This window comes from Salmo trutta, chromosome 12, assembly GCF_901001165.1.
Source record: "Salmo trutta chromosome 12, fSalTru1.1, whole genome shotgun sequence".
In the NCBI taxonomy this organism is placed as follows: domain Eukaryota; kingdom Metazoa; phylum Chordata; class Actinopteri; order Salmoniformes; family Salmonidae; genus Salmo; species Salmo trutta.
This window is the reverse complement of record NC_042968.1, coordinates 38,864,645-38,890,155: the sequence shown is the minus strand read 5'-3', so window position 1 is coordinate 38,890,155 and position 25,511 is coordinate 38,864,645. Positions and strand designations below refer to the sequence as shown.

At 43.4% G+C, this 25,511-nt stretch overlaps 1 protein-coding gene across 1 annotated transcript in view; it reads left to right on the top strand.

Moving 5' to 3' along the window:
• Nucleotides 1-25,511, top strand: part of LOC115202536 (A disintegrin and metalloproteinase with thrombospondin motifs 7) — a 172,442-nt gene that overhangs the window by 19,786 nt on the left and 127,145 nt on the right. Inside the window, exons 5-7 of the mRNA XM_029766660.1 lie at nucleotides 9,919-10,002; nucleotides 12,096-12,220; nucleotides 13,478-13,627. Of these exons, the coding sequence (XP_029622520.1) occupies nucleotides 9,919-10,002; nucleotides 12,096-12,220; nucleotides 13,478-13,627 (359 nt within the window). The remainder of the gene's footprint in view (nucleotides 1-9,918; nucleotides 10,003-12,095; nucleotides 12,221-13,477; nucleotides 13,628-25,511) is intronic.

The window sequence follows — 25,511 nt, the reverse complement described above, 5'->3', positions numbered from 1 at the left end:
CAAAATTGCAGTTCCTCTTGCTTTGGAGTTAAAAGAGGACGCAAAAACTTGTCCTACCCATTCCTTCTTCAATTTCTTGTGTTCGCTGGCTGTAAGATGTGTTTCTTGTAGAAACACAATGTCAGCCTTTAATTTCTTAAGGTATGTATAGACTTTTTTCCTTTTAATCGGGCTGTTAAGGCCTTTTACGTTGAATGTGACATATTTTAGTGGATTAAGCATAGGTTGGGTTTGAAATATGTAACCGAATGGAAATCTCTCATATGTAAATAGTCAGGAAATGTTTCAACTTTGGTTTGAACACAGAAGTGACCTATGTGTCTCTTTAGGAAGGAAACAACAATAAACATGGAAAAAAAGGGGAAAAAAATCCCACCCACCCCGATTGTCAGACTAAAACAACAATCCCAACAATCAAACATGAATACACTTGTAGAGATACGTTGCTGCTCGCTTTCCACCTTACTCTTACTAGCTAAACCTTGGCGTAAACTAAAACCTGCGAGCTCTCTAAATTGAAAACAAACGTTGTGAATAGACATTTATGGCTGAATAATTACTGCCCATGGTAAGGGCTGCTTGAGTCTCTTTTCGGGAGAGGAGAAACATAAATGGGGGGAAGCGGTGGGCCTAAACCCACTTATTGCTTCGCCCAGTGGATATTGACTAAACCAAAATATAGTCTCCTGTAAATGTAATAGAACTCACCCCGGGGAAAAACGGTTAGCTGAAAATGTACAAATCAATTATAGCGACCGGATAGCGGGGTAAACGGATCCGATATCAGCAGTTCAGTCCAGATAAGAGAAAACAAAGAGATTGGATCTTATACCCCCGAGAGACCGTTTTTCAGTCGCGGTTCGGTTCTTTGAGAAAAGTGAACACTTCTCCCGGTGTGTTGAAGATATGGCATCGGCCTTTGTACTGAACTTTCATCCGCGCAGGGTGGGTGAGGTAACCGGTGATGTTCTTCTCCTTCAGTGCTTTGGCTGCAGGTCTGAACTGCTTGCGACGTCTGGCGAGATCGGCACTCATATCCGGGAAAAGGCTGACCCTCTTGCCATCGATGGTGATGTCCCCTTTGGCTCTTGCGAGTTGCAGTATCTTCTCTCTGTCTTGGAAACGGAGGAACCTGACCAGAACGGCACGTGGGGGCTCCTCTGGCCGGGGTTTCGGCGCTGATGTTCTGTGGGCGCGTTCGATTTCCAGTGGCTTGGTGAAGTTGATTATGCCTAGGACATCCGGGATCCATTGAGTGAAGAAGCGGACCGGGTCACGGCCCTCGCTGTCCTCTTTCAATCCCACCACACGGGTATTACTGCGTCTGCTCTGGTTCTCCATCTGGTCTACTTTGTTTTTGAGGTAGGCATTATCCTTCTGCAGTTCTATCAGAACCTGGTCATGTCGAGCGACGGTGTCCTCAACTGTGCTAATGAGCATCTCGGCCTCAGTCGTTTTCAGAAGGAGATCATTCATGGAGGATTTCAGGTCGTCGATGGAAGAATGGAGTTCAGCCGATTTCTTGTCAATTTTCATAGAAAGACCTTTGTTACCATCCTGAATTTCCCGGAGGAGAGTAGCCAGCATGTCTTGCGAGGCTGCCGAGAGCAATAGTCTGGAACTGTCATCTGAGATATGAGGGCTAATGCTAAACTTGCTAGCTGTGGCGTTATCGTTGTCTTGGGATTCAACGACGTTTTGGTCGTCCTTCTTGCCTCTCGGTCGGAGGTCCATGGCTCTTTGGGAAGGTAAGTATTTGACAATTTATCAACCGATGTTAGAATATTGTTTCAACGTTGTTATTTAGGTAATAATAGGATACATTTGAAGAGCTCGGTTTGTCAACGTCTGTTCAGCTCCGTGGCATCACGTGTCCCGCGCCAGTGCAAACTTCTTGACCCTACTCTAAATCCGTCCCAGGGAACTAGGTGTCAAATAACTTGATTTACACATTAGCTTTTTTGCTTAGGTAGGCTGCAGCCTTGACAGTAATTATGTTGTCACTGTATGTAGGCGATGTTATGTAACATCCATGTCAACAACATCATCCAAAACATCCCATCTTGACTGGCTCAATACCTATGCTAGATGCTTCCATGTGTTCCACCCTCATCTCTGTTCTGGTAGTATTGTGACGACATGATTTTGATTTATCGCTCCTTCCCCATGTCCTGTAGCCCTCATCCCTCTCTTTTATCGCTCCTTCCCCATGTCCTGTAGCCCTCATCCCTCTCTTTTATCGCTCCTTCCCTATGTCCTGTAACCCTCATCCCTCTCTTTTATCGCTCCTTCCCCATGTCCTGTAGCCCTCATCCCTCTCTTTTATCACTCCTTCCCCATGACCTGTAACCCTCATCCCTCTCTTTTATCTCTCCTTCCCCATGTCCTGTAGCCCCATCCCTCTCTTTTATCACTCCTTCCCCATGTCCTGTAACCCTCATCCCACTTTTATCGCTCCTTCCCCATGTCCTGTAACCCTCATCCCACTTTTATCGCTCCTTCCCCATGTCCTGTAACCCTCATCCCACTTATCGCTCCTTCCCCATGTCCTGTAGCCCTCATCCCTCTCTTTTATCGCTCCTTCCCCATGTCCTGTAGCCCTCATCCCTCTCTTTTATCACTCCTTCCCCATGTCCTGTAGCCCTCATCCCACTTTTATCGCTCCTTCCCCATGTCCTGTAGCCCTCATCCCTCTCCTTTATCGCTCCTTCCCCATGTCCTGTAGCCCTCATCCCTCTCTTTTATCACTCCTTCCCCATGTCCTGTAACCCTCATCCCTCTTTTATCGCTCCTTCCCCATGTCCTGTAGCCCTCATCCCTCTTTTATCCCTCCTTCCCCATGTCCTGTAGCCCTCATCCCTCTCTTTTATCGCTCCTTCCCCATGTCCTGTAGCCCTCATCCCTCTCTTTTATCGCTCCTTCCCCATGACCTGTGACCCTCATCCCTCTCTTTTATCCTCCTTCCCCATGTCCTGTAGCCCTCATCCCTCTCTTTTATCACTCCTTCCCCATGACCTGTGACCCTCATCCCTCTCTTTTATCGCTCCTTCCCCATGTCCTGTAACCCTCATCGCTCTCTTTTATCGCTCCTTCCCCATGTCCTGTAACCCTCATCCCTCTCTTTTATCGCTCCTTCCCCATGTCCTGTAGCCCTCATCCCTCTCTTTTATCGCTCCTTCCCCATGTCCTGTAACCCTCATCCCTCTCTTTTATCACTCCTTCCCCATGTCCTGTAGCCCTCATCCCTCTCTTTTATCGCTCCTTCCCCATGTCCTGTAGCCCTCATCCCTCTCTTTTATCACTCCTTCCCCATGTCCTGTAGCCCTCATCCCACTTTTATCGCTCCTTCCCCATGTCCTGTAGCCCTCATCCCTCTCCTTTATCGCTCCTTCCCCATGTCCTGTAGCCCTCATCCCTCTCTTTTATCACTCCTTCCCCATGTCCTGTAACCCTCATCCCTCTCTTTTATCGCTCCTTCCCCATGTCCTGTAACCCTCATCCCTCTTTTATCGCTCCTTCCCCATGTCCTGTAGCCCTCATCCCTCTTTTATCCCTCCTTCCCCATGTCCTGTAGCCCTCATCCCTCTCTTTTATCGCTCCTTCCCCATGTCCTGTAGCCCTCATCCCTCTCTTTTATCGCTCCTTCCCCATGACCTGTAGCCCTCATCCCTCTCTTTTATCTCTCCTTCCCCATGTCCTGTAGCCCTCATCCCTCTCTTTTATCGCTCCTTCCCCATGTCATGTAGCCCTCATCCCTCTCTTTTATCGCTCCTTCCCCATGACCTGTGACCCTCATCCCTCTCTTTTATCGCTCCTTCCCCATGTCCTGTATCCCTCATCCCTCTTTTATCGCTCCTTCCCCATGTCCTGTGACCCTCATCCCTCTCTTTTATCGCTCCTTCCCCATGTCCTGTAGCCCTCATCCCTCTCTTTTATCGCTCCTTCCCCATGTCCTGTAGCCCTCATCCCTCTCTTTTATCCCTCCTTCCCCATGTCCTGTAACCCTCATCCCTCTTTTATCCTCCTTCCCCATGTCCTGTAACCCTCATCCCTCTTTTATCCTCCTTCCCCATGTCATGTAGCCCTCATCCCTCTCTTTTATCACTCCTTCCCCATGTCCTGTAACCCTCATCCCTCTCTTTTATCGCTCCTTCCCCATGTCCTGTAGCCCTCATCCCTCTCTTTTATCGCTCCTTCCCCATGTCCTGTAACCCTCATCCCTCTTTTATCGCTCCTTCCCCATGTCCTGTAGCCCTCATCCCTCTCTTTTATCGCTCCTTCCCCATGTCCTGTAGCCCTCATCCCTCTCTTTTATCGCTCCTTCCCCATGTCCTGTAGCCCTCATCCCTCTCTTTTATCCCTCCTTCCCCATGTCCTATAACCCTCATCCCTCTCTTTTATCACTCCTTCCCCATTTCCTGTGACCCTCATCCCTCTCTTTTATCGCTCCTTCCCCATGTCCTGTAACCCTCATCCCTCTCTTTTATCGCTCCTTCCCCGTGTCCTGTAGCCCTCATCCCACTTTTATCGCTCCTTCCCCATGTCCTGTAGCCCTCATCCCTCTCTTTTATCGCTCCTTCCCAATGTCCTGTAGCCCTCATCCCTCTCTTTTATCGCTCCTTCCCCGTGTCCTGTAGCCCTCATCCCACTTTTATCGCTCCTTCCCCGTGTCCTGTAGCCCTCATCCCTCTCTTTTATCGCTCCTTCCCCATGTCCTGTAGCCCTCATCCCTCTCTTTTATCGCTCCTTCCCCATGTCCTGTAGCCCTCATCCCTCTCTTTTATCCTCCTTCCCCATGTCCTGTAACCCTCATCCCTCTCTTTTATCACTCCTTCCCCATGTCCTGTATCCCTCATCCCTCTTTTATCGCTCCTTCCCCATGTCCTGTAGCCCTCATCCCTCTCTTTTATCGCTCCTTCCCCATGTCCTGTAGCCCTCATCCCTCTCTTTTATCGCTCCTTCCCCATGTCATGTAGCCCTCATCCCTCTCTTTTATCCTCCTTCCCCATGTCCTGTAGCCCTCATCCCTCTCTTTTATCCTCCTTCCCCATGTCCTGTAACCCTCATCCCTCTCTTTTATCGCTCCTTCCCCATGTCATGTAGCCCTCATCCCTCTCTTTTATCGCTCCTTCCCCATGTCCTGTAACCCTCATCCCTCTCTTTTATCGCTCCTTCCCCATGTCCTGTAGCCCTCATCCCTCTCTTTTATCGCTCCTTCCCCATGTCATGTAGCCCTCATCCCTCTCTTTTATCGCTCCTTCCCCATGTCCTGTAACCCTCATCCCTCTCTTTTATCGCTCCTTCCCCATGTCCTGTAGCCCTCATCCCTCTCTTTTATCACTCCTTCCCCATGTCCTGTAACCCTCATCCCTCTCTTTTATATATTTTTTCCTGTGTCTCTTTCCAAATGACTACAACTTCCTGTGCACTGACCCTTGTGTTTTTAGCACTTCCTGGACAGAGGCCAGACCAAGTCATCTGACCTCATCCTCGCTCTATTGCCGTTGAGCGCATTAGGAAACTTTTTTCCAAAACACAGTAACTGTTGGGTCCGGCTGCAGCTGTAAAGGAGGGCTAGCACAGGACGGTGTATCAGGAAAGGGGATTTCAATAACAGAGAGCTCCTCTGGCTTCACCGGATCAAGTGGACAATAAGAAGAAGAGGAAACACACATTATCCTGCACATCCTCTCAGGTGTCTTGTTTTCAGCCCTGCAAACCTCTGCTTTGAACTCCACAGCCTCCTGTTATTGTGTCAAGGGAGACTGTATCGTACAGTGAGTGAAGCGCACTTCCACGGCAACAGAATTACACTGAGACTCCGATTTTTCTCTTTTAAAATATATAACAAACAAAAACCATTTGATTTTCAAAGTAAAAAAACAACTCTATGCTGCACAACTACTTTTAACAATTTCCACTGAACATTTTACAAAAACACATTGCCAGTCCTTGTGCTTAGAGTTCTATGGTTTGTTAAACTTTGAAATCAATCGTTTTTGTTTGGTATACATTTTAAAGTGAAAAATCTGATTCTCCTAATTCTGTTACCATGACATTGCCCTGAAGCAAAACAAACAGAGATGTCATCATCTTCCTCGGGAGATGCAGGAGCTTTCCATTGTCTAAGTGTGTTGACTAGACTAGTGTGAGGACGGCCATGTTGAAACTCATTAAAAGGGTGAAGAAAGATGGTCTTTCAACAGCTCTCGCTTGATTTTGTCTGTCTGTCTTCTGTGGGATGCTGTCTTCAAACTACATTGACATGCAGGATGACTGAGTATTTAAATATTCCCAAAAATGATAATAGTGTTTTGGGTGAAATGAAATGCAGCTAGTGTGAGAGCAATGTGTCTCGATGATGATCTAAACTACGACTCTTTTTATTCTCGGCATTACAACGACAGATAAATTGGTGGTGTGCAGTTTCACTTCAAAACGCCTTTGATGTTGGGAACAGTTTGGACCGTACCTAGTGTGATAGACCAGTTGGTTCAGTCGGGTACACGGCAGCAGGCACAATGCCTATTTGAGTTCCACTACAGTGCTATTTGTTCAGCTATACTTTTCATCTCTTTTATACTGAAGGCTTTCCCTGCTTTTGGCAGCGGAGCAAGTACTGGGACTCGGGGACAAATAGCATTTATGATGAAAGAGTCCCTTCATACATTGTGCTGGTGATATGCTGTCTGTAATGTCACTATGACGAAGCCCTGCCTGCAGAGTTAGCGCTGTGTGGAATGCTTTGTACACCAACAAGGGACCACCAATGTGACCAACGTCAGGATCATTTTTTAAAAAACGTTCACACAAAGTCAAAGTAAATATTTAAAAAAATGTACGTTCATATTGTTTCCACGGAGGGGATCCCGATGTGACCAATGTCAGGGGAATTTTTTCAAATCATTGAAACTCAGTTCATAATATCAGCTCAAATGTCCCAAGTCATATTATTCAAGACCCACATAAGGTTGCGGTTTGGTATGGCTTTGTAAAGTTCACTGGACCAACTTTTGGTCCTAAATCAGACGAAGTAAGCTTATAATTTGATACGTTTGACCACCACTGTAAGTTTTGGTAATGACTCATTTTCTCAAGCGTGAAATCCAAAAGCTTTGGTCCGTGACCACAATGAATCACTCTGACCAATGATGATTCAATGGAGAAGGTAAATATTACTCTGTGTTGTTGTGAACAGATCAGAACACATCCAAACACATTAAAAACCTTTTATATAGAGCACACATCTATGTTGTAAAGGACATACTAAGGTGTTATACACTGCTTTATATCAGGGCTGTTCCTGGAGAGATACTGTCCTGTAGGTCTTTACTCCAACCCTAATCTAGCACACCTGATTCTAATGATTAGCTGAATCCGCTTAGTTACAACTGGGATTGGAGTGAAAACCCACAGGACGGTAGCTCTCCAAGAACAGTGTTGGAGGGAAAACCCACAGGACGGTAGCTCTCCAAGAACAGTGTTGGAGTGAAAACCCACAGGACGGTAGCTCTCCAAGAACAGTGATGGAGGGAAAACCCACAGGACGGTAGCTCTCCAAGAACAGTGATGGAGGGAAAACCCACAGGACGGTAGCTCTCCAAGAACAGTGATGGAGGGAAAACCCACAGGACGGTAGCTCTCCAAGAACAGTGATGGAGGGAAAACCCACAGGACGGTAGCTCTCCAAGAACAGTGTTGGAGTGAAAACCCACAGGACGGTAGCTCTCCAAGAACAGTGATGGAGGGAAAACCCACAGGACGGTAGCTCTCCAAGAACAGTGATGGAGGGAAAACCCACAGGACGGTAGCTCTCCAAGAACAGTGATGGAGGGAAAACCCACAGGACGGTAGCTCTCCAAGAACAGTGTTGGAGTGAAAACCCACAGGACGGTAGCTCTCCAAGAACAGTGATGGAGGGAAAACCCACAGGACGGTAGCTTTCCAAGAACAGTGATGGAGTGAAAACCCACAGGACGGTAGCTCTCCAGGAACAGGGTTGGAGTGAAAACCTACAGGAGGGTAGCTCTCCAGGAACAGGGTTGGAGTTAAAACCTACAGGAGGGTAGCTCTCCAGGAACAGGGTTGGAGTTATAACCTACAGGAGGGTAGCTCTCCAGGAACAGGGTTGGAGTTAAAACCTACAGGAAGGTAGCTTTCCAGGAACAGGGTTGGAGTTAAAACCTACAGGAGGGTACCTCTCCAGGAACAGGGTTGGCTAGCCCTGCTTTATGTCTATGTCATTACAATGTGTGGCGCTTGTTCAAGGTTCATCAGTTCCTATGCTGCAGTGTGAGACTTCACACCGCCATACTAGATAGGCCTAGCTTTGACAGCTACAAGTGGTTGTCTACCAACGGCTTCAAGAGTAACCACACAATTCAGTAGATGGATTACTTCAAAACAAGCAGTCCTTAACGTGTCTGTTTTGAACGTCTGCTTCTTTCCGTCAGATAGGTCCGCTATTTTATCACACTCCAAGTCAGAACAGGAAAGGTGTCAGCATTGGGTCCTTGACTTCTAAACATAACGAGGACTAAGTAACCCTGGAAGAGTTAGAGCTGATTAAACCAGTCTTAACGTATAAGTAACCCTGGAAGAGTTAGGGCTGATTTAAACCGGTCTTAACGTATAAGTAACCCTGGAAGAGTTAGAGCTGATTAAACCAGTCTTAACGTATAAGTAACCCTGGAAGAGTTAGAGCTGATTTAAACTAGTCTTAAAGTATAAGTAACCCTGGAAGAGTTAGAGCTGATTTAAACCAGTCTTAAAGTATAAGTAACCCTGGAAGAGTTAGGGCTGATTTAAACCGGTCTTAACGTATAAGTAAACCTGGAAGAGTTAGAGCTCATTAAACCAGTCTTAAAGTATAAGTAATCCTGAAAGAGTTAGGGTTGATTTAAACCGGTCTTAACGTATAAGTAACCCTGGAAGAGTTAGAGCTGATTAAACCAGTCTAAATACATTTCCCAGCACTTGGCTCAAACACATTATTAGTCTGCTGCCATATGCCTCACTCCTCCTGGAGAAGGGAAACAGTTCTTAGTGAAAATGAGCTCTCGCTTTCTATTTAACCAGGCACCCTAGCACCCGTTCAGTGAGCCACCTGAGCCCCTACTTAATGTAGAACTAGAAACATAAAGCCAGCATGTGTGTGTATTACAATGGGACCTGAAAATTGAGGTGTGTGTGTGTGGTGTGTGTGTGTGTGGTGTGTGTGTGTGTGTGTGTGTGTGGTGTGTGTGTGTGTGTGGGCGGCTGCCTCCAAGATGTTGCTAATCAGCCCGGGTGAAAGCTGCTGCTGCTACTGCAGAGGTTGTTTGTTGTTACCAGAGAATCAAAGGAACCCTTAATTCACTACAACAGCTTGAGAGATAAGAGGGAGCAAGGGATGGATGAAAGGAATGAGGAGAGGGAGGGAAGGAGTGTGTGTATAGAGCTTTTCCAAATACCTAAAGGAAAGAAGTATTGTGCCCTCCTGAAAGAGGTAAATGTGTCATTCAAATAACCTGGCCATGTGTCTCCTAAACCTGAACTGGAAAGATGGAAAATGTTAATACTGTAATCTGCAGAAGTGAGACCCGTGGATGTTGTTTTCTGCATCACATTGTTGCTTTGGAGAAATGTGAGCAGGGAACAGAAAGTTGACCGAAGTTATCAATCATTCTTTTGTGTTTCTGAAGAGATTTTCCAGACAGACTCATGTATAACTAATCATCACTGCCTGCTTTGCCTTGCCAGTGTAGTAGGAAACATTCCTCAGTAGACAAGACAGTCCTTTATTTATAAGACTGTGATATACCTCCTATGAACTGTAGACCACACGTGGTCTCAATGACCAACATAATGGTAATTTGTTGAGAAGGAAAACCTTTTGGCCCAACCCACTGAGTCTAAATCATGTCCATTCTGTTTCAGGTGTCAGGGTTGTTTCGTGATGCCAGCATTGGAAACCCCATCAACATCGTAGTGGTTCGTCTGATCCTGCTGGAGAAGGAAGAGGTAAGAGAACCACAGCTCAGGCCTGCACCTTACAAAACACTGTTAGCAAACCACTGTCATCGGAGCTCCGTTTTAAAGACAGATTTACTGAATCAGTGTTGAAAGACTTACAAAGGGTTCTTTTGTGGCATCAAATGACTGCCAGATCTTAATGACAATGACCATTAATCTTATCCTAAAACAAAACTGGCAGACTGACCACAGCAAGATATTTTAATTACATTTATCCATCTAAAACAACATAAAACGTAACACAAAAATAGCTAATTATGAATTGATCACAAATCCTAACTCCAGTAGGCTGAAATAACAGATTCAAATGGCATGAGTCCCCGTGTCATACCAGGAAATGGAATATGTGACGCACATTGTAAAGATGTCGCAAAGTTATGTTGCTTTTCATGGCGTCGAGATTCCACTCTAGTTAAAACTAGTGTATGATCATGCATTGTCGCTTGAAACGAAGCAGTTATGCTCTTGGTAATTGGTCTAAACTAGTTCCAATGTCATTTTCCATAAACGATCAAATAATATTATTAGTTTGTGTAATGATCTGAGGAAATTCTGACTACTGGCGATGACCGACTCCGTATGAGAGAGATTGAGAGGGGGAGACAGAAATGGAGAAAAAGAGAGAGCGAGAGCCAGTACATAGTTACCTGCCTTTCTGTTTATTCAACTGTGAAGCAGTGTCTATTTCACTGTCCATCTTTGTAATGTTGTGCCATAATATCCTAGTCTTGGGGGAAAGGATTGTCTATTGCACTGCAACATTCTAGAGATTGACTTTGTTGGTGGAGGGGTGATAACAGAGAAGCTCATTAGCGAGAGAAGGAGAGCGAGAGTGAGAGATGGATAGAGCCCCATCTGACTACTGTCTCTATCCTCTTCCCCCTCCAGCCTTGTCGTCATCATCATAGCCAAGGCCTCAGTTACATCCTTCAGCCTTGTCATCATCACAGCCAGTTCTTCAGTTACATCCTTCAAACAGCATTTTACATCAGAACACCACTGGCTCTCAGTGTAGGAAGTATAGGCCCCTACACCCTTCCCACAATGTGTTAGGAAGTGTAATGTGTAGCTAGTGCTGAAACAAATCTCTCTGAAGTCGTGGTTACTGGCTAATGGTAATGATGTAGTCTGAGAAAAGGCATGTAGGGTAAGTTTCCTAACCATTCCCTAACCAAATAGTCTGGAACTGTTCTGGAGGTCTCTGCTTCGTGTCTATATTTTGAAAGAGGAATTGGCCTGATCAACTCAAAAGTTTGTAGTAGAAAAATGTATACATTTCAAAAAAGAAAAACTCTCTTCCAGGGTTACTTCGGCAACACCCTTAGGCTTAGTCAGCTTTAGACAGTCACCAAAACACGTTCGTTTGCACTGACCTCTCCTGCTAAAAAATAACAAATTAAAACTTAAAAGAAAACAGGTTTTTCCTTTTTTCAAATATTCCACTGAGTGCGGGGTTTTTCCTTTTTTCAAATGTAGTGTCTATACGTTGACACAACCATGTAGTCTAGGTTCACTTTTCCTATGGGTCAGCTACTAGGCTGTCCATGTTTACATCCCTGCAGAGTAAAGGCTGTGGTTGGCCATAATATGGTTCTCACTGGGTTGTCACTATCATGCTTGAAAGTGCACATTTCAACCTTGAATGCAGTTTTGACTCCTGAAGGTGAATCTAACTTTTCATCAAGAGCTAATAGCTCAAAGCTATGATAATATGGCCAATTTTATTCCTTTCTAGAATGGCTGTCTGGTAGAAACAATCTCCCAGCAACATCTTTTAAATGCCTCTAAAGCAGTGATGTAGGGGTAAAACAAAATTGGTGGGAAAACTCTCGGGTTGTAATGCTTCCTATTCTTTCAATGCTTTTTCCCACAAAGGTGTGTAAACTGTGTTTACTTGACTACTGCTCTAAAGGGACCAGATAAACATCTCACAACCAGAAAACCAGTTTATATCCAGGAAATTATGTCATTATGACATCACATGCCATAAGCGACACAGCTTTAGGAAACCTCACCCCTGTTCATGAAGGTATCTGATGTTTCGTTGTCTAACGTAACGATGACATCCCTGTGGTTGGCAGGAAGACCTGAAGATCACCCACCATGCTGACAACAGCCTGAGCAGTTTCTGTAAGTGGCAGAAACGTCTCAACGTGAAGGGAGAAGAACACGCGGTCCATCACGACGTGGCCGTCCTTCTCACCAGGTAATACACTCGCACCAAGGCTGACTTCCATTTGCAGTCTATTGGGGAGAGGATGTATACTGAACAAAAATATAAAGGCAACATGCAACAATTTCAAAGATTTTACTGAGGTACAGTTCATATAAGAAAATCAGTCAATTGACATCTGTGGCATTGTGTTGTGTGACAAAACTGCTCATTTTAGTGTCCCAAGCACAAGGTGCACCTGTGTAATGGTCATGCTGTTTAATCATTTTCTTGATATGCCACACCTGTCAGGTGGATAGATTATCTTGGCAAAGGAGAAATGCTCACTGACAAGGATGTAAACAAATTTGTACCCAAACATTTTAGATAAATAAGCTTTTTGTGTGTATGGAACATTTCTGGAATATTTTATTTCAGCTCATGAAACATGGGGCCAACACTTTACATGTTGCGTTTATATTTTTTGTTCAGTGTACTTTCCTCTCCTTACTTGTGCTTTCTGAATAGTAGTACCTTTTGGTGCTGTCCTCGAAGCTGAAGGAAGTGTACTGTCCTCCTCGCAAGCGTCTGTCCTATTTTATTTATCTCGAAACGCCCAAAATTGATTTCTCCTCACCATTCAGTCATGGAGGACAGTCCTTTTAAAACAATAAATGGAATGAATGTGAGACATTACATGTAGAACACCATACTGGAACAAAACAGCCTTGAGATCCTTCGCCGACCTTCCCCTCCCATTGATGGCCTGATTGTTATTCGCCATAGTTTTTTGCCACCAGAAACTAATTGTATTTTCCCTTCTTAATTGAATAAACCTTTTTTTCCTCCCTCGCTCCATCTCTTTGATGAGACCGCTTTCCACTCAAAGCCACTCATTAAACCACGACTCTTTTGTTTGACAAACTAGTGCAATTAGAGGCTCCACCAGAACTTTAATCTGAGCAGCGCCACAACAACAAGGATATTTCCAGAGATTTGGTGACATTCCCTGGACCTTTTTCAGAAGGTAGTTGGAGATCCTGAGTTGTGCTTTTCTGCAATTGTGTTAATTTAAGTAGCTTTTCCACAGAGACTCATCCTACCAGTCATGGTCTCGATAGATTCAGCACATTAAACACATGTCAAGAGTAGGAAGTGATGATGTTAATGGTCATTGTTGTGCTCCTTATTACAATGTTTCAGTCCTTCTCTCCCTCTGTCCTCTCCTTCTCTCCCGCTCTCCTCCCTTTTCCTCTCCCTCCCTCCTCCCCTCTCCTTCTCCTTCCCTTTTCCTCTCCCTCCTCTCCTCAGAAAGGACATCTGTACGGCCATCAATAAGCCATGTGAGACCCTGGGCCTGTCTCATGTGGCAGGCATGTGTCAGCCCCACCGCAGCTGCAGCATCAGCGAGGACACGGGCCTGCCGCTGGCCTTCACCGTCACCCACGAGCTCGGGCACAAGTAAGTGCATCGCATGTGCACATGGACACATACACGCTCACACTGACACCACACCTCATATAACTTTCTGTCACGTGGTTGGATGTGTCACTTGGTTGGGTATTTTTTAATTTTTTTATTTCACCTTTATTTAACCAGGTAAGCCAGTTGAGAACAAGTTCTCATTTACAACTGTGACCTGGCCAAGATAAAGCAAAGCAGTGTGACACAAACAACAACCCAGAGTTACACATGGAATAAACAAACATACAGTCAATAATACAATAAAGTCTATATACAGTGTGTGCAAATGAGGTAGGATAAGGTGGGTGAGGCAATAAATAGGCCATAGTGGCGAAATAATTACAGTATGTCAAATGAAACATTGGGGTGATAGATGTGCAGAAGATGAGTGTGCAAGTAGCGGTACTGGGGTGCAAAGGAGCAAAATAAATAACAATATGGTGATGAGGTAGTTGGATGGGCTATTTACAGATTGGCTATGTACAGGTGCAGTGATCTGTGACCTGCGTGACAGCTGGTGCTTAAAGCTAGTGAGGGAGAGATGAGTCTCCAGCTTCAGTGATTTTTGCAGTTCGTTCCAGTCATTGGCACCAGAGAACTGGAAGGAAAAGGCGGCCGAAGGAGGAGTTGGCTTTGGGGAGGACCAGTGAAATATACCTGCTGGAGTGCGTGCTACGGGTGGATGCTGCTATGGTGACCAGTGAGCTGAGATAAGGCGGGGCTTTACCTAGCAATGACTTATAGATGACCTGGAGCCAGTGGGTTTGGCGACTGATATAAAGCGAGGGGCAGCCAACGTGAGCATACAGGTCGCAGTGGTGGGTAGTATATGGGGCTTTGGATGGCATTGTGATTGACTGCATCCAATTTGCTGAGTAGAGTGTTGGAGGATATTTTGTAAATGACATCACCGAAGTCAAAGATCGGTAGGATAGTCAGTTTTACTAGGGTATGTTTGGGAGCATGAGTGAAGGATGCTTTGTTGCGAGATAGGAAGCCAATTCTAGATTTAATTTTGGATTGGAGATGCTTAATGTGAGTCTGGAAGGAGAGTTTACAGTCTAACCAGACACCTAGATATTTGTAGTTGTCCACATATTCTAGGTCAGAACCGTCCAGAGTAGTGATGCTGGACGGGTGGGTAGGTGTGGGCAGCGATTGGTTGAAGAGCATGCATTTAGTTTTACTTGCATTTAAGAGCAGTTGGAGGCCACGGAAGGAGAGTTGTATGGCAATGAAGTTCGTCTGGAGGTTAGTTAACCTCTCTGGGATATGTGGGACACTAGCGTCCCACCTCGACAACAGCCAGTGAAATTGCAGGGCGCCAAATTCAAAACAACAGAAATCTCACCAAAAAACATTTAGCCATTTTCCAGCCAAAGAGAGGAGTCACAAAAAGCAGAAATGGAGATAAAATTAATCACTAACCTTTGATGATCTATCAGATTGCACTCATAGGACTTGATGTTACACAATACATGTATGTTTTGTTCGATAAAGTTCATATTTATATCCAAAAATCTCATTTGACATTGGCGCGTTATGTTCAGTAATGTTTTGCCTACAAAACAACCGGTGATTTTGCAGAGAGCCACATCAATTTACAGAAATACTCATCATAAACTTTGATGAAAGATATAAGTGTTATGCATAGCATTATAGATAAACTTCTTCTTAATGCAACCGCTGTGTCAGATTTCAAAAAAGCTTTACGGCGAAAGCACACCTTGCGATAATCTGAGTACAGCGCTCAGCCACCAAAACAAGCCATACAGATACCCGCCATGTTGTGGAGTCAACAAAAGTCAGAAATAGTGTTATAAATATTCACTTACCTTTGATGATCTTCATCAGAATGCACTCCCAGGATTCCCAGTTCCACAATAAATGTTCGTTTTGTTCGATAAAGTTAATCTTTATGTCCAAATACCTCCTTTTTGTTCACGCGTTTAGTTCACTATTCCAAATGCACAAGGCGCAGGCATTAAGTCCAGACAAAGTCAAAAAAGTTCCATTACAGTTTGTAGAAACATGTCAAACGATGTATCGAATCAATCTTTAGGATGTTTTTATCATAAATCTTCAATAATATTCCAACTGGACAATTCCTGTCTTTAGAAATGAAAGGGAACTCAGCTCACGCTCACGGCCGTGTGCGTGATTTAGCTCATGGCATTCTGCCAGACCCCTGATTCAAACAGCTCTTATTCTCTCCCCTTTCACAGTAGAAGCCTGAAACAACATTCTAAAGACTGTTGACATCTAGTGGAAGCCTTAGGAAGTGCAATCTGACGCCACAGACACTGTATATTGGATAGGCAATCACTTAAAAACTACAAACCTCAGATTTCCCACTTCCTGGTTGGATTTTTTTCTCAGGTTTTTGCCTGCCATATGAGTTCTGTTATACTCACAGACATCATTCAAACAGTTTTAGAAACTTCAGAGTGTTTTCTATCAAAATCTACTAATTATATGCATATTCTAGCTTTTGGGCCTGAGTAGCAGGCAGTTTACTCTGGGCACCTTCTTCATCCAAGCTACTCAATACTTCCCCCAGATCCCAAAGAAGTTAACACAGTGTCCAAAGAAGGGCCAGAAGTATACAAAATGGTGTCGTCTGCGTAGAGGTGGATCAGAGAATCACCAGCAACAAGAGCAACATCATTGATGTATACAGAGAAAAGAGTCGGCCCGAGGATTGAACCCTGTGGCACCCCTATAGAGACTGCCAGAGGTCCGGACAACAGGCCCTCCGATTTGATACACTGAACTCTATCAGAGAAGTAGTTGGTGAACCAGGCGAGGCAGTCATTTGAGAAACCAAGGCTGTTGAGTCTGCCGATAAGAATGTGGTGATTGACAGAGTCGAAAGCCTTGGCCAGGTCGATGAATACAGCTGCACAGTATTGTCTCTTATCGATGGGGGTTATGCTATCGTTTAGGACCTTGAGCGTGGCTGAGATGCACCCATGACCAGCTCTGAAACCAGATTGCATAGCGGAGAAGGTACGGTGGGATTCGAAATGGTCGGTGATCTGTTTGTTAACTTGGCTTTTGAAGACCTTAGAAAGGCAGGGTAGGATAGATATAGGTCTGTAGCAGTTTGGGTCTAGAGTGTCTCCCCCTTTGAAGAGGGGGATGACCCCGGCAGCTTTCCAATCTTTGGGAATCTCAGACGATACGAAAGAGAGGTTGAACAAGCTAGTAATAGGGGTTGCGACAATTTCGGCGGATAATTTCAGGAAGAGAGGGTCCAGATTGTCTAGCCCTGCTGATTTGTAGGGGTCCAGATTTAGCAGCTCTTTCAGGACATCAGTTATCTGGATTTGGGTGAAGGAGAAATGGGGGAGGCTTGGGCAAGTTGCAGTGAGGGGTGCAGGGCTGTTGACCGGGGTAGGGGTAGCCAGGTGGAAAGCATGGCCAGCCGTAAAAAAATGGTTATTGAAATTCTCAATTATCGCGGATTTATTGGTGGTGGCAGTGTTTCCTAGCCTCAGTGCAGTGGGCAGCTTGGAGGAGGTGCTCTTATTCTCCATGGACTTGTCACGTGGTATGTCACATGGTTGGATGTGTCACATGGTTTATTGTGTCACATGGTTGGTGGTTGGATGTGTCACTTGGTTGGATGTATCACTTGTTTGGATGTGTTTGATTTGCCATATTCTCTGCGATTACGGGTTGAACGTTAAGTGTTACAGTGCCTTCACAAAGTATTCCACATTTTTGTTGTGTTACAGCCTGAATTCAAAATGGATAAAATTATAAATCCTCACCCATCTACACACAATGCCCCATATTGACAATGTGAAAACATGTTTTTAGATATTTTTGTTATTACATAAATATATAATTTGCATAAGTATTCACACCCCTTAGTCAATACTTTGTAGAAGCACTTTTGGCAGCGATTACAGTTTTGAGTCATCTTGGGTATGTGCCTGGATCAGCTTTGAGTCGTCTAGGGTATGTCTGGATCAGCTTTGAGTCGTCTAGGGTATGTTTGGATCAGCTTTGAGTTGTCTAGGGTGTCTGGATCAGCTTTGAGTCGTTTTGTGTATGTGTCTGGATCAGCTTTGTCGTCTTGGGTATGTGTCTGGATCAGCTTTGTCGTCTTGGGTATGTGTCTGGGTCAGCTTTGAGTCATCTTGGGTATGTCTGGATCAACTTTGAGTCTTCTGGGGGATGTCTGGATCAACTTTGAGTCGTCTGGGGTATGTCTGGATCAGCTTTGAGTCGTCCTGGGTATGTCTGGATCAGCTTTCAGTTGTCTTAGGTCCCGTGTGGCTCAGTTGGTAGAGCATGGTGTTTGCAACGCCAGGGTTGTGGGTTCGATTCCCACGGGGGACCAGTACGGGGGGGAAAAATGTATGAAATGTATGCATTCACTACTGTAAGTCGCTCTGGATGAGAGTGTCTGCTAAATGACTAAAATGTAAATGTCTTGGGTATGTGTCTGGATCAGCTTTGAGTTGTCTTGGGGATGTCTGGATCAGCTTTGAGTCATCTTGGGGATGTCTGGATCATCTTTGAGTCATCTTGGGGATGTCTGGATCAGCTTTGCGCAACTGGATTTGGAGATTTTATCAAACTCTTAAGTTACATTGGGAGCGGCGGTGAACAGCTGTCTTCAAGTCTTTCCACAGATTTTCAATGGGATTCAAGTCTGGGCTTTGGCTGAGCCACTAAAGGACTTTCACATTCTTGTTCTGAAACTATTCCAGCATTGCTTTAGCTGTATGCTTGGGGTCATTGTCCTGTTGGAATGTAAACATATTTTATTTATTTATTTATTTATTTTACCGTTATTTTACCAGGTAAGTTGACTGAGAACACATTCTCATTTACAGCAACGACCTATGCACCAGTCTAAGGTCGTGTGCACTCTGAAGTAGCATCTTACCAAGGATGTTCCTGTATTTGGCTCATTCATTGTTCCCTCTATCATTACCAGTCTCCCAGTCCCTGCCGCTGAAAAGCATCCCCATAGCATGATGCTACCACCACCATGATTCACGGTAGGGATGGTGTTAGAAGGGTGATGAGCTGTGCCTGGTTTTATCCAGATATATCGCTTTGCATTCAGGCCAAATAGTAAATTTTTTTGTCCCATCAGACCACAGAATCTTTTGCCTTATCTGAATCTTTCAAGTGCCTTTTAGGAAACTCCAGACGCGCTGTCATGTGCCTTTTTCTCAGGAGTGGCTTCCGTCTGTCCACTCTACCATAAAGCCCAGATTGATCAAGTGCTGTAGAGACTGTTGTCCTTCTGGCAGGCTCTCACATCTCAGCCAATGAACTCTATAGTTCTGTCAGAGTGGTTATTGGGTTTTTGGTCACCTCCCTGACCAAGATTCTTCTTGCCCGGTTGCTCAGTTTGGTTGAACGGCCAGCTCTATGCAGAGTCTGGGTAGTTCCATATTATTTTCAATTTCCAAATGATGGAGACTATTGTGCTCTTGGAAACTTCAACAATCTAGAAAATATTTTACACCTTTCCCCAGATATACTGTGAGCTCCAAAAGTATTGGAGCAGTGACACGTGTTGTTGTTTTGAATCTCTACTCCAGCACATTGGATTTAAAATGATACAATGACTATGAGGTCAAACCCCCAAGACATTCTAACCTCTCAACATTTCAATTAAAACCGGGGAGGTTGGCACAAATATCATACCCTCCCAAAAATGCCAACCTCCCAGGTTGTAATTGAAATGTTGAGAGGTTAGAATGTCTTGGGGGGGTTTGACCTCATAGACATTATATCATTTAAAATCCAAAGTGCTAGAGTACAGAGCCTAAACAACAACACGTTTGTCACTGTCCCAATACTTTTGGAGCTTACTGTATGCCTCATCACAATTCTCTCTCTGTGATCTACGGACAGTTCCTTGGACTTCATGGTATAGTTTCTCCTCTTACATGCACTAAATCAAGTCCAAACAATTGAAGTGGCCACATGTGGACTCCAATCAAGTTGTAGTGACATCTCAAGGATGTTCAAAGGAAGCTATGTTTGGAGTGTCATAGCAAAGAGGTGTGAATACTTATGTGAATGAGATATTTCTGCATTTTATTTTCAATAAATTAGCAAAAATGTCTAAAAACATGTTTTTTTCACTTTGTAATTATGGGGTACTGTGTGTAGACACGGTGAGGAAAAATATATTTATATTATTATTTATATTCAGGCTGTAACACAACAAAACGTGGTATAAGTCAAGGGGTATGAATACTTTCTGAAGGCACTGTATGCATTGTGTGTTTGAGTGTCTGGGGCTATCAATCAAGAAGACAATTAATGTAATATTTGAATGGCTTGACGTCTAGATTTGACAATTAATGAATTATCTGCTTATTCTTCATGAAATTATTTGCAGTGGCACAAAATGGTCCTTACTGCGACAGTATTTTAATTATTAATGAAATATACTCATATTGTTAGTCAATTTTCTAGGAATAGATTAGTTCACAGAACAAAACACGCAATTAATTTATGATTAGTGCATCAGAGTGAGTATTGGATTTGCACATGGAATATTCTCTGCCCTCTTCTCAGCACTTCGATGTTTAATGCATTAAATGCATAACATTATCATATATATACGATATTTAAATTCTGCTTTTGCAACAAAAAAAACATGTCCTGTCAATGTGCCCAGGGATTCGCTAAATCATCACCTTACTAGCTAAACATACACAGAACATCTAATTTAAAAAACACAATTTCTTCCTCGCTGCATATTTCATGTTTTTGTTCAACCAGCAAACACATTCTACCCACTCAAATCAAATCCAAGTGTAGCGAAATGCTTGTGCTTCTAGTTCCGACAGTGCAGTAATATCTAACAAGTAATCTAACAAATTCAACAACTACCTTATACACACAAATGTAAAGGGATGGAATAAGAATATGTACATTATATATATGAGATGAGTAATGTAGGAAATGTAAACATTATTAAAGTGGCATTATTTAAAGTGACTAGTGATACCTTTTATTAAATCCATTTATTAAAGTGGCCAGTGATTTGCGTCTGTATGTTGGCAGCAGCCTCTCTATGTTAGTGATGGCTGTTTAACAGTGGCCTTGAGATAGAAGCTGTTTTTCAGTCTCTCGGTCCCAGATTTGATGCACCTGTACTGACCTCGCCTTCTGGATGATAGCGGTGTGAACAGGCAGTGGCTCGGGTGGTTGTTGTCCTTGATGATATTTTTGGCCTTCCTGTTACATCGGGTGCTGTGGGTGTCCTGGAGGGCAGGTAGTTTGCCCCCGGTGATGCGTTGTGCAGACCGCACTACCCTCTGGAGAGCCTTGCGGTTGAGGGCGGTGCAGTTGTCGTACCAGGCGGTGATACAGCCCGACAGGATGCTCTTGATTGTGCATCTGTAAAAGTTTGTCAGGGTTTGTGATGCGTTCCGCGTCATTCAATACCTGTTATTGTTTTTCTTTCCAATTCCAAGTTGTTTCCAGTGATGAGTACCCACTGGGCACAAACTGGTTTTTTCAACGTTTTTTCAACGTAATTTGTCAACGTATTGTGATGTGGAATCTACGTGGAAAATGTATTGGATGTGAAAAAAGTAATCAATGCAAACTGTTGTATTGAGGGTGAAATTTCAACCACAGGATTATGTCATCATGGTAACCAAATTTCAACATATTCAAACAACAAAATATATTGAATGTGTACCTTTTTTAAAACAACGTCAGATCTTCAATGTTATTTCCACTATCAGGTGAAAAAAACAATAGGCTGTGCAGCACCTCCTACTGGAGAATTGATCAATCTAGAAGCAACCCTTTGGACTCCAATCCAGGGTTTTAACCAAGCCCAGTTTAGCTAGAATAATTGTTACTGACTATTACCAATGTGCTATCCTGAGAATGATTGAGAGACCTCCACTTAAAAACTAAATAGATTTACTGTTGCTATCGAACTAATTCCATAGAGTAGGTTTAACAGAGTAAATTAAACGTGACCATACTTTATCACTCATATCTTCAATGATGCTATTGAGACCTATATAGCATTTGCAAAGTCATCAACAGCTATGTTTTCAATTTAACCCAGTTTCAACTAAAAGTAGACAATACATAGGCCTAGGGTTTCACACTCTGGTTGGTTTAAAATGTAATTATATTTAGTGATATTGAGTTGTTTGGTTGTCAACGCAACCAAATATCAACATTTGAAGGTGTTTTATCGTCTGCTTGGATAGTTCCATCTTTGCCACTAACTTAGTCTGGCTTTAATTCTAGTTTGTCAACAAATTGATATACAAATAAATAATTGATATCTAAGTAAAAAAATAAAGCTAAATCAGTTCAATTTTTTTCAAGTTTGATTTGATTTACTCCTATTCTTTAACTTAAAGTTTTGGTCAAGATGGAAACTCGAATCCAACATATCAATTATTAATTTGTAGACAAACTGGAATTAAAGCCAGACTCAGTGGCACAGATGGAACTATCCAAGCAGAAGATGCATCTCCTTCAAATGGTGATATTTGGTTTTGTTGACAACCAAAGACAAGTCAATATCACTTTTGAAATACAATAACTATCCTATTAACTTGTCAACAAGTTCTCAAATGATATGTTGGATTCACGTCTTCAACTCAGCCGAAAATAAAAGTGAAAGAATGCGATTAAGCCAGTGGCTCAGAAGGAACTATCCAAGCAGCAGATACATCTCCTTTAAATGTAATATTTCGATGCCTTGTCAACCAAACACAATTTAATATAACTTTTGTTATACAGTAAATGGCCTTGAGTTACCAACTAATGTAACAATCAACCTTAAAATGAGTAACACATCCATGGCCACATTGTGAGGTTACTGCAACTATATAAATGTCTTCCTATGTAATCATATAAAGTGTGTATGTTCAAGATGCCATGAATAGGTCATCGCAGGTCGGGTGGATTCTTCACAATTCCTGTAATAATCTGACCAGAATCTCCAACAGAATTGATCACTTGCACCATGTACTTTTTAATGTAATCTCAACTGCAATCCAGGTCATTTGGTTCTGCTATTAGATGAAGCACAGTGATAATGCAATCTGTTGTATAAATAAACTATATCTGACATTGTATTCCCATTTGAGCTTTGCTGTCCTTTTAAATGTTTGAAGCGCTGGGATAGACATTTGGGTGACAACTTTTCCATAGAAATTTGGTTGTGCTTATAGATGGTTGATAGAATAGTGATAACACATTGTAAATTCAACAACATTTTAGCTGTAATTTTTGAGTGGGTGAATCTCATTTATCCAACGTCTCAGCCCAAATGTTACCCAATTATCCAGGTTGAGATGATGTGGTGTGCTCAGTGGGTAGTGAAGAGTAGTCTACACCAAAAATGGCTTCTCTATTTTGGAAGATAGGAAAGAGGAAAAACAGACCCAGGTGGCCTAAACAAAGCTCTAAAGCTTCTGTCTGATATCTCATGTCTCTCTGCTACCAATTACAGTTATCCAACACCTTTTGATCTTCTTTGTTGACAACATCACACTAAGATATTGTTCTTCACACGTACAGTAAGCCACATGCGCCAACGCACTCAGATATTGAGTTCTTCACACTAAAGCTGATGTCATACGAAGCAACCTGGATGCAATTTATGTCCACCTGTCACCCTCACCCTCAACTGGATACAATGTCCAGTCAGTAAGCAGAAACAAGTTTACATGACTCGTCATATCATTCCGTTCCAGTTGTCATGTTTACTTTGTATTCATTTTTTTACTTTTACCCCATTTTCATGATATCCAATTGGTAGTACGGACTCGGGAGAGGCGAAGGTCGAGAGCCATGCGCCCTCCGAAACACAACCCTGCTAAGCTGCACTGCTTCTTTACGCAATGCTTGCTTAACCCGGAAGTCAGCCGCACCATTGTGTCGGAGGAAACACTGTACACATGGCGACTGAAGTCAGCTTGCAGGTGCCCAGCCCGCCACAAAGGGTCGCTAGAGCGCAATGGGACAAAAACATTTAGGCCGGCCAAACCCTCCCCTAATCAGGACGACGCTAGTCCAATTGATGGCTGGCTGGCTGTGATACAGCCTTGGATCGAACCTGGGTCTGTAGTGACGCCTCAAGCACCGCGATGCAGTGCCTTAGACCGCTGCGCCACTCGGGAGACCTAATAAATGTCATTTGAAAAGTGAACTCAGACCTTTCTCTGTCCAGTTTCAACTGAAATTGTCCAACAAGAAATGCACTAGCTAGCTTAGCTCGTCGCTATCTTGGTTTGCTAGCTAGCTAACCAAGATTGGTAAATAGGCAACATTTTGGCTAGCTAGCTAATTTTACAGCCAGCATTTTGTCTATATCAATGCTGTTACAATTACCAAACATTTGGATGAACAGATAATTTATGGAAAATGATGTGATGTATGAAAGGATTGCATGTTCCGTTTGAATTGCTTTGCCTTTGTGTATCAGCAAGGTCGCTTGATATGTCACAGCTTGCAACTTGCTGCAACAGAAATTGTCCAAATTGATTCGTGTCACACAAGCGTCGCACAGGCAGCCCAATTCTGATATTTTTTTCCCCACTAGTTGATCTTTGACCAATCACATCAGATCTATTTACATCAGATCTTTGTCAGAGCTGATCTGATTGGTCAAAGACCAATTAGTGAAACAAATATCAGAATTGGGCTGCCTGTCTAAACGCAGCCATAGAGTAATCCGCATGGTGTTTCATCTCCATTGTGTGATGTGATGAACAAAAATAGGTGGTTCTTTCATGTATTAGGTCTAGCCTTATAAATACCCTGCTGAAAAACACAGCAATACAATACATTGTCCCCAAATGCCCTCAGTAATGACAATGCATTGTACCCAGACACCTTCAATTAGGATACATTGTACACAAACACCCATGGAGAATATATCCTAATTAAATAATGATAACAGGCAGGTGTTGGATTTATGTACCGCCCATGCCACCCTTGTGTCGCTTAGTTATAATGTGTGGCTGAGGAAATGCAACATTTTAAGTATTTGATAAGCATTCAATGTGCACCTGAATGGAAGAGGAGCTGTGGAATGTGATACCATGGGACATTGCTCTGGTCCCTCCACCCCTTTAGAACCTATTAATGATGTTCCTTGTCCTCAGTGTTCTGCTGTTGTTGAGGCAGACACTATGGTTTTGTCCTCAGTGTTCTGTTGTTGTTGAGGCAGACACTATGGTTTTGTCCTCAGTGTTCTGTTGTTGTTGAGGCAGACACTATGGCTTTGTCCTCAGTGTTCTGTTGTTGTTGAGGCAGACACTATGGCTTTGTCCTCAGTGTTCTGTTGTTGTTGAGGCAGACACTATGGCTTTGTCCTCAGTGTTCTGCTGTTGTTGAGGCAGACACTATGGCTTTGTCCTCAATGTTCTGTTGTTGTTGAGGCAGACACTATGGCTTTGTCCTCAGTGTTCTGCTGTTGTTGAGGCAGACACTATGGCTTTGTCCTCAGTGTTCTGTTGTTGTTGAGGCAGACACTATGGCTTTGTCCTCAGTGTTCTGCTGTTGTTGAGGCAGACACTATGGCTTTGTCCTCAGTGTTCTGCTGTTGTTGAGGCAGACACTATGGCTTTGGAATAAAACGAATTAGACAAACAAAAATACATACAGCCAAACACCAATGCAATGACACAAACGCATTGTTTATGTGGACACAATGACATTGACATTTGTGAATAATAACATAATCTGTCAATGAAATTATCCCCCTCTCAACTAATTATTTTGACAATTAAAAGCATATACAGCCACACACATGCAATGGCAGTACACTCAAGAACACAAACAAACAAATCTAGGATCTATTTATATTGTGGTCTTTAATAGCAAAACACAGAAACTCTACATTGTAGGC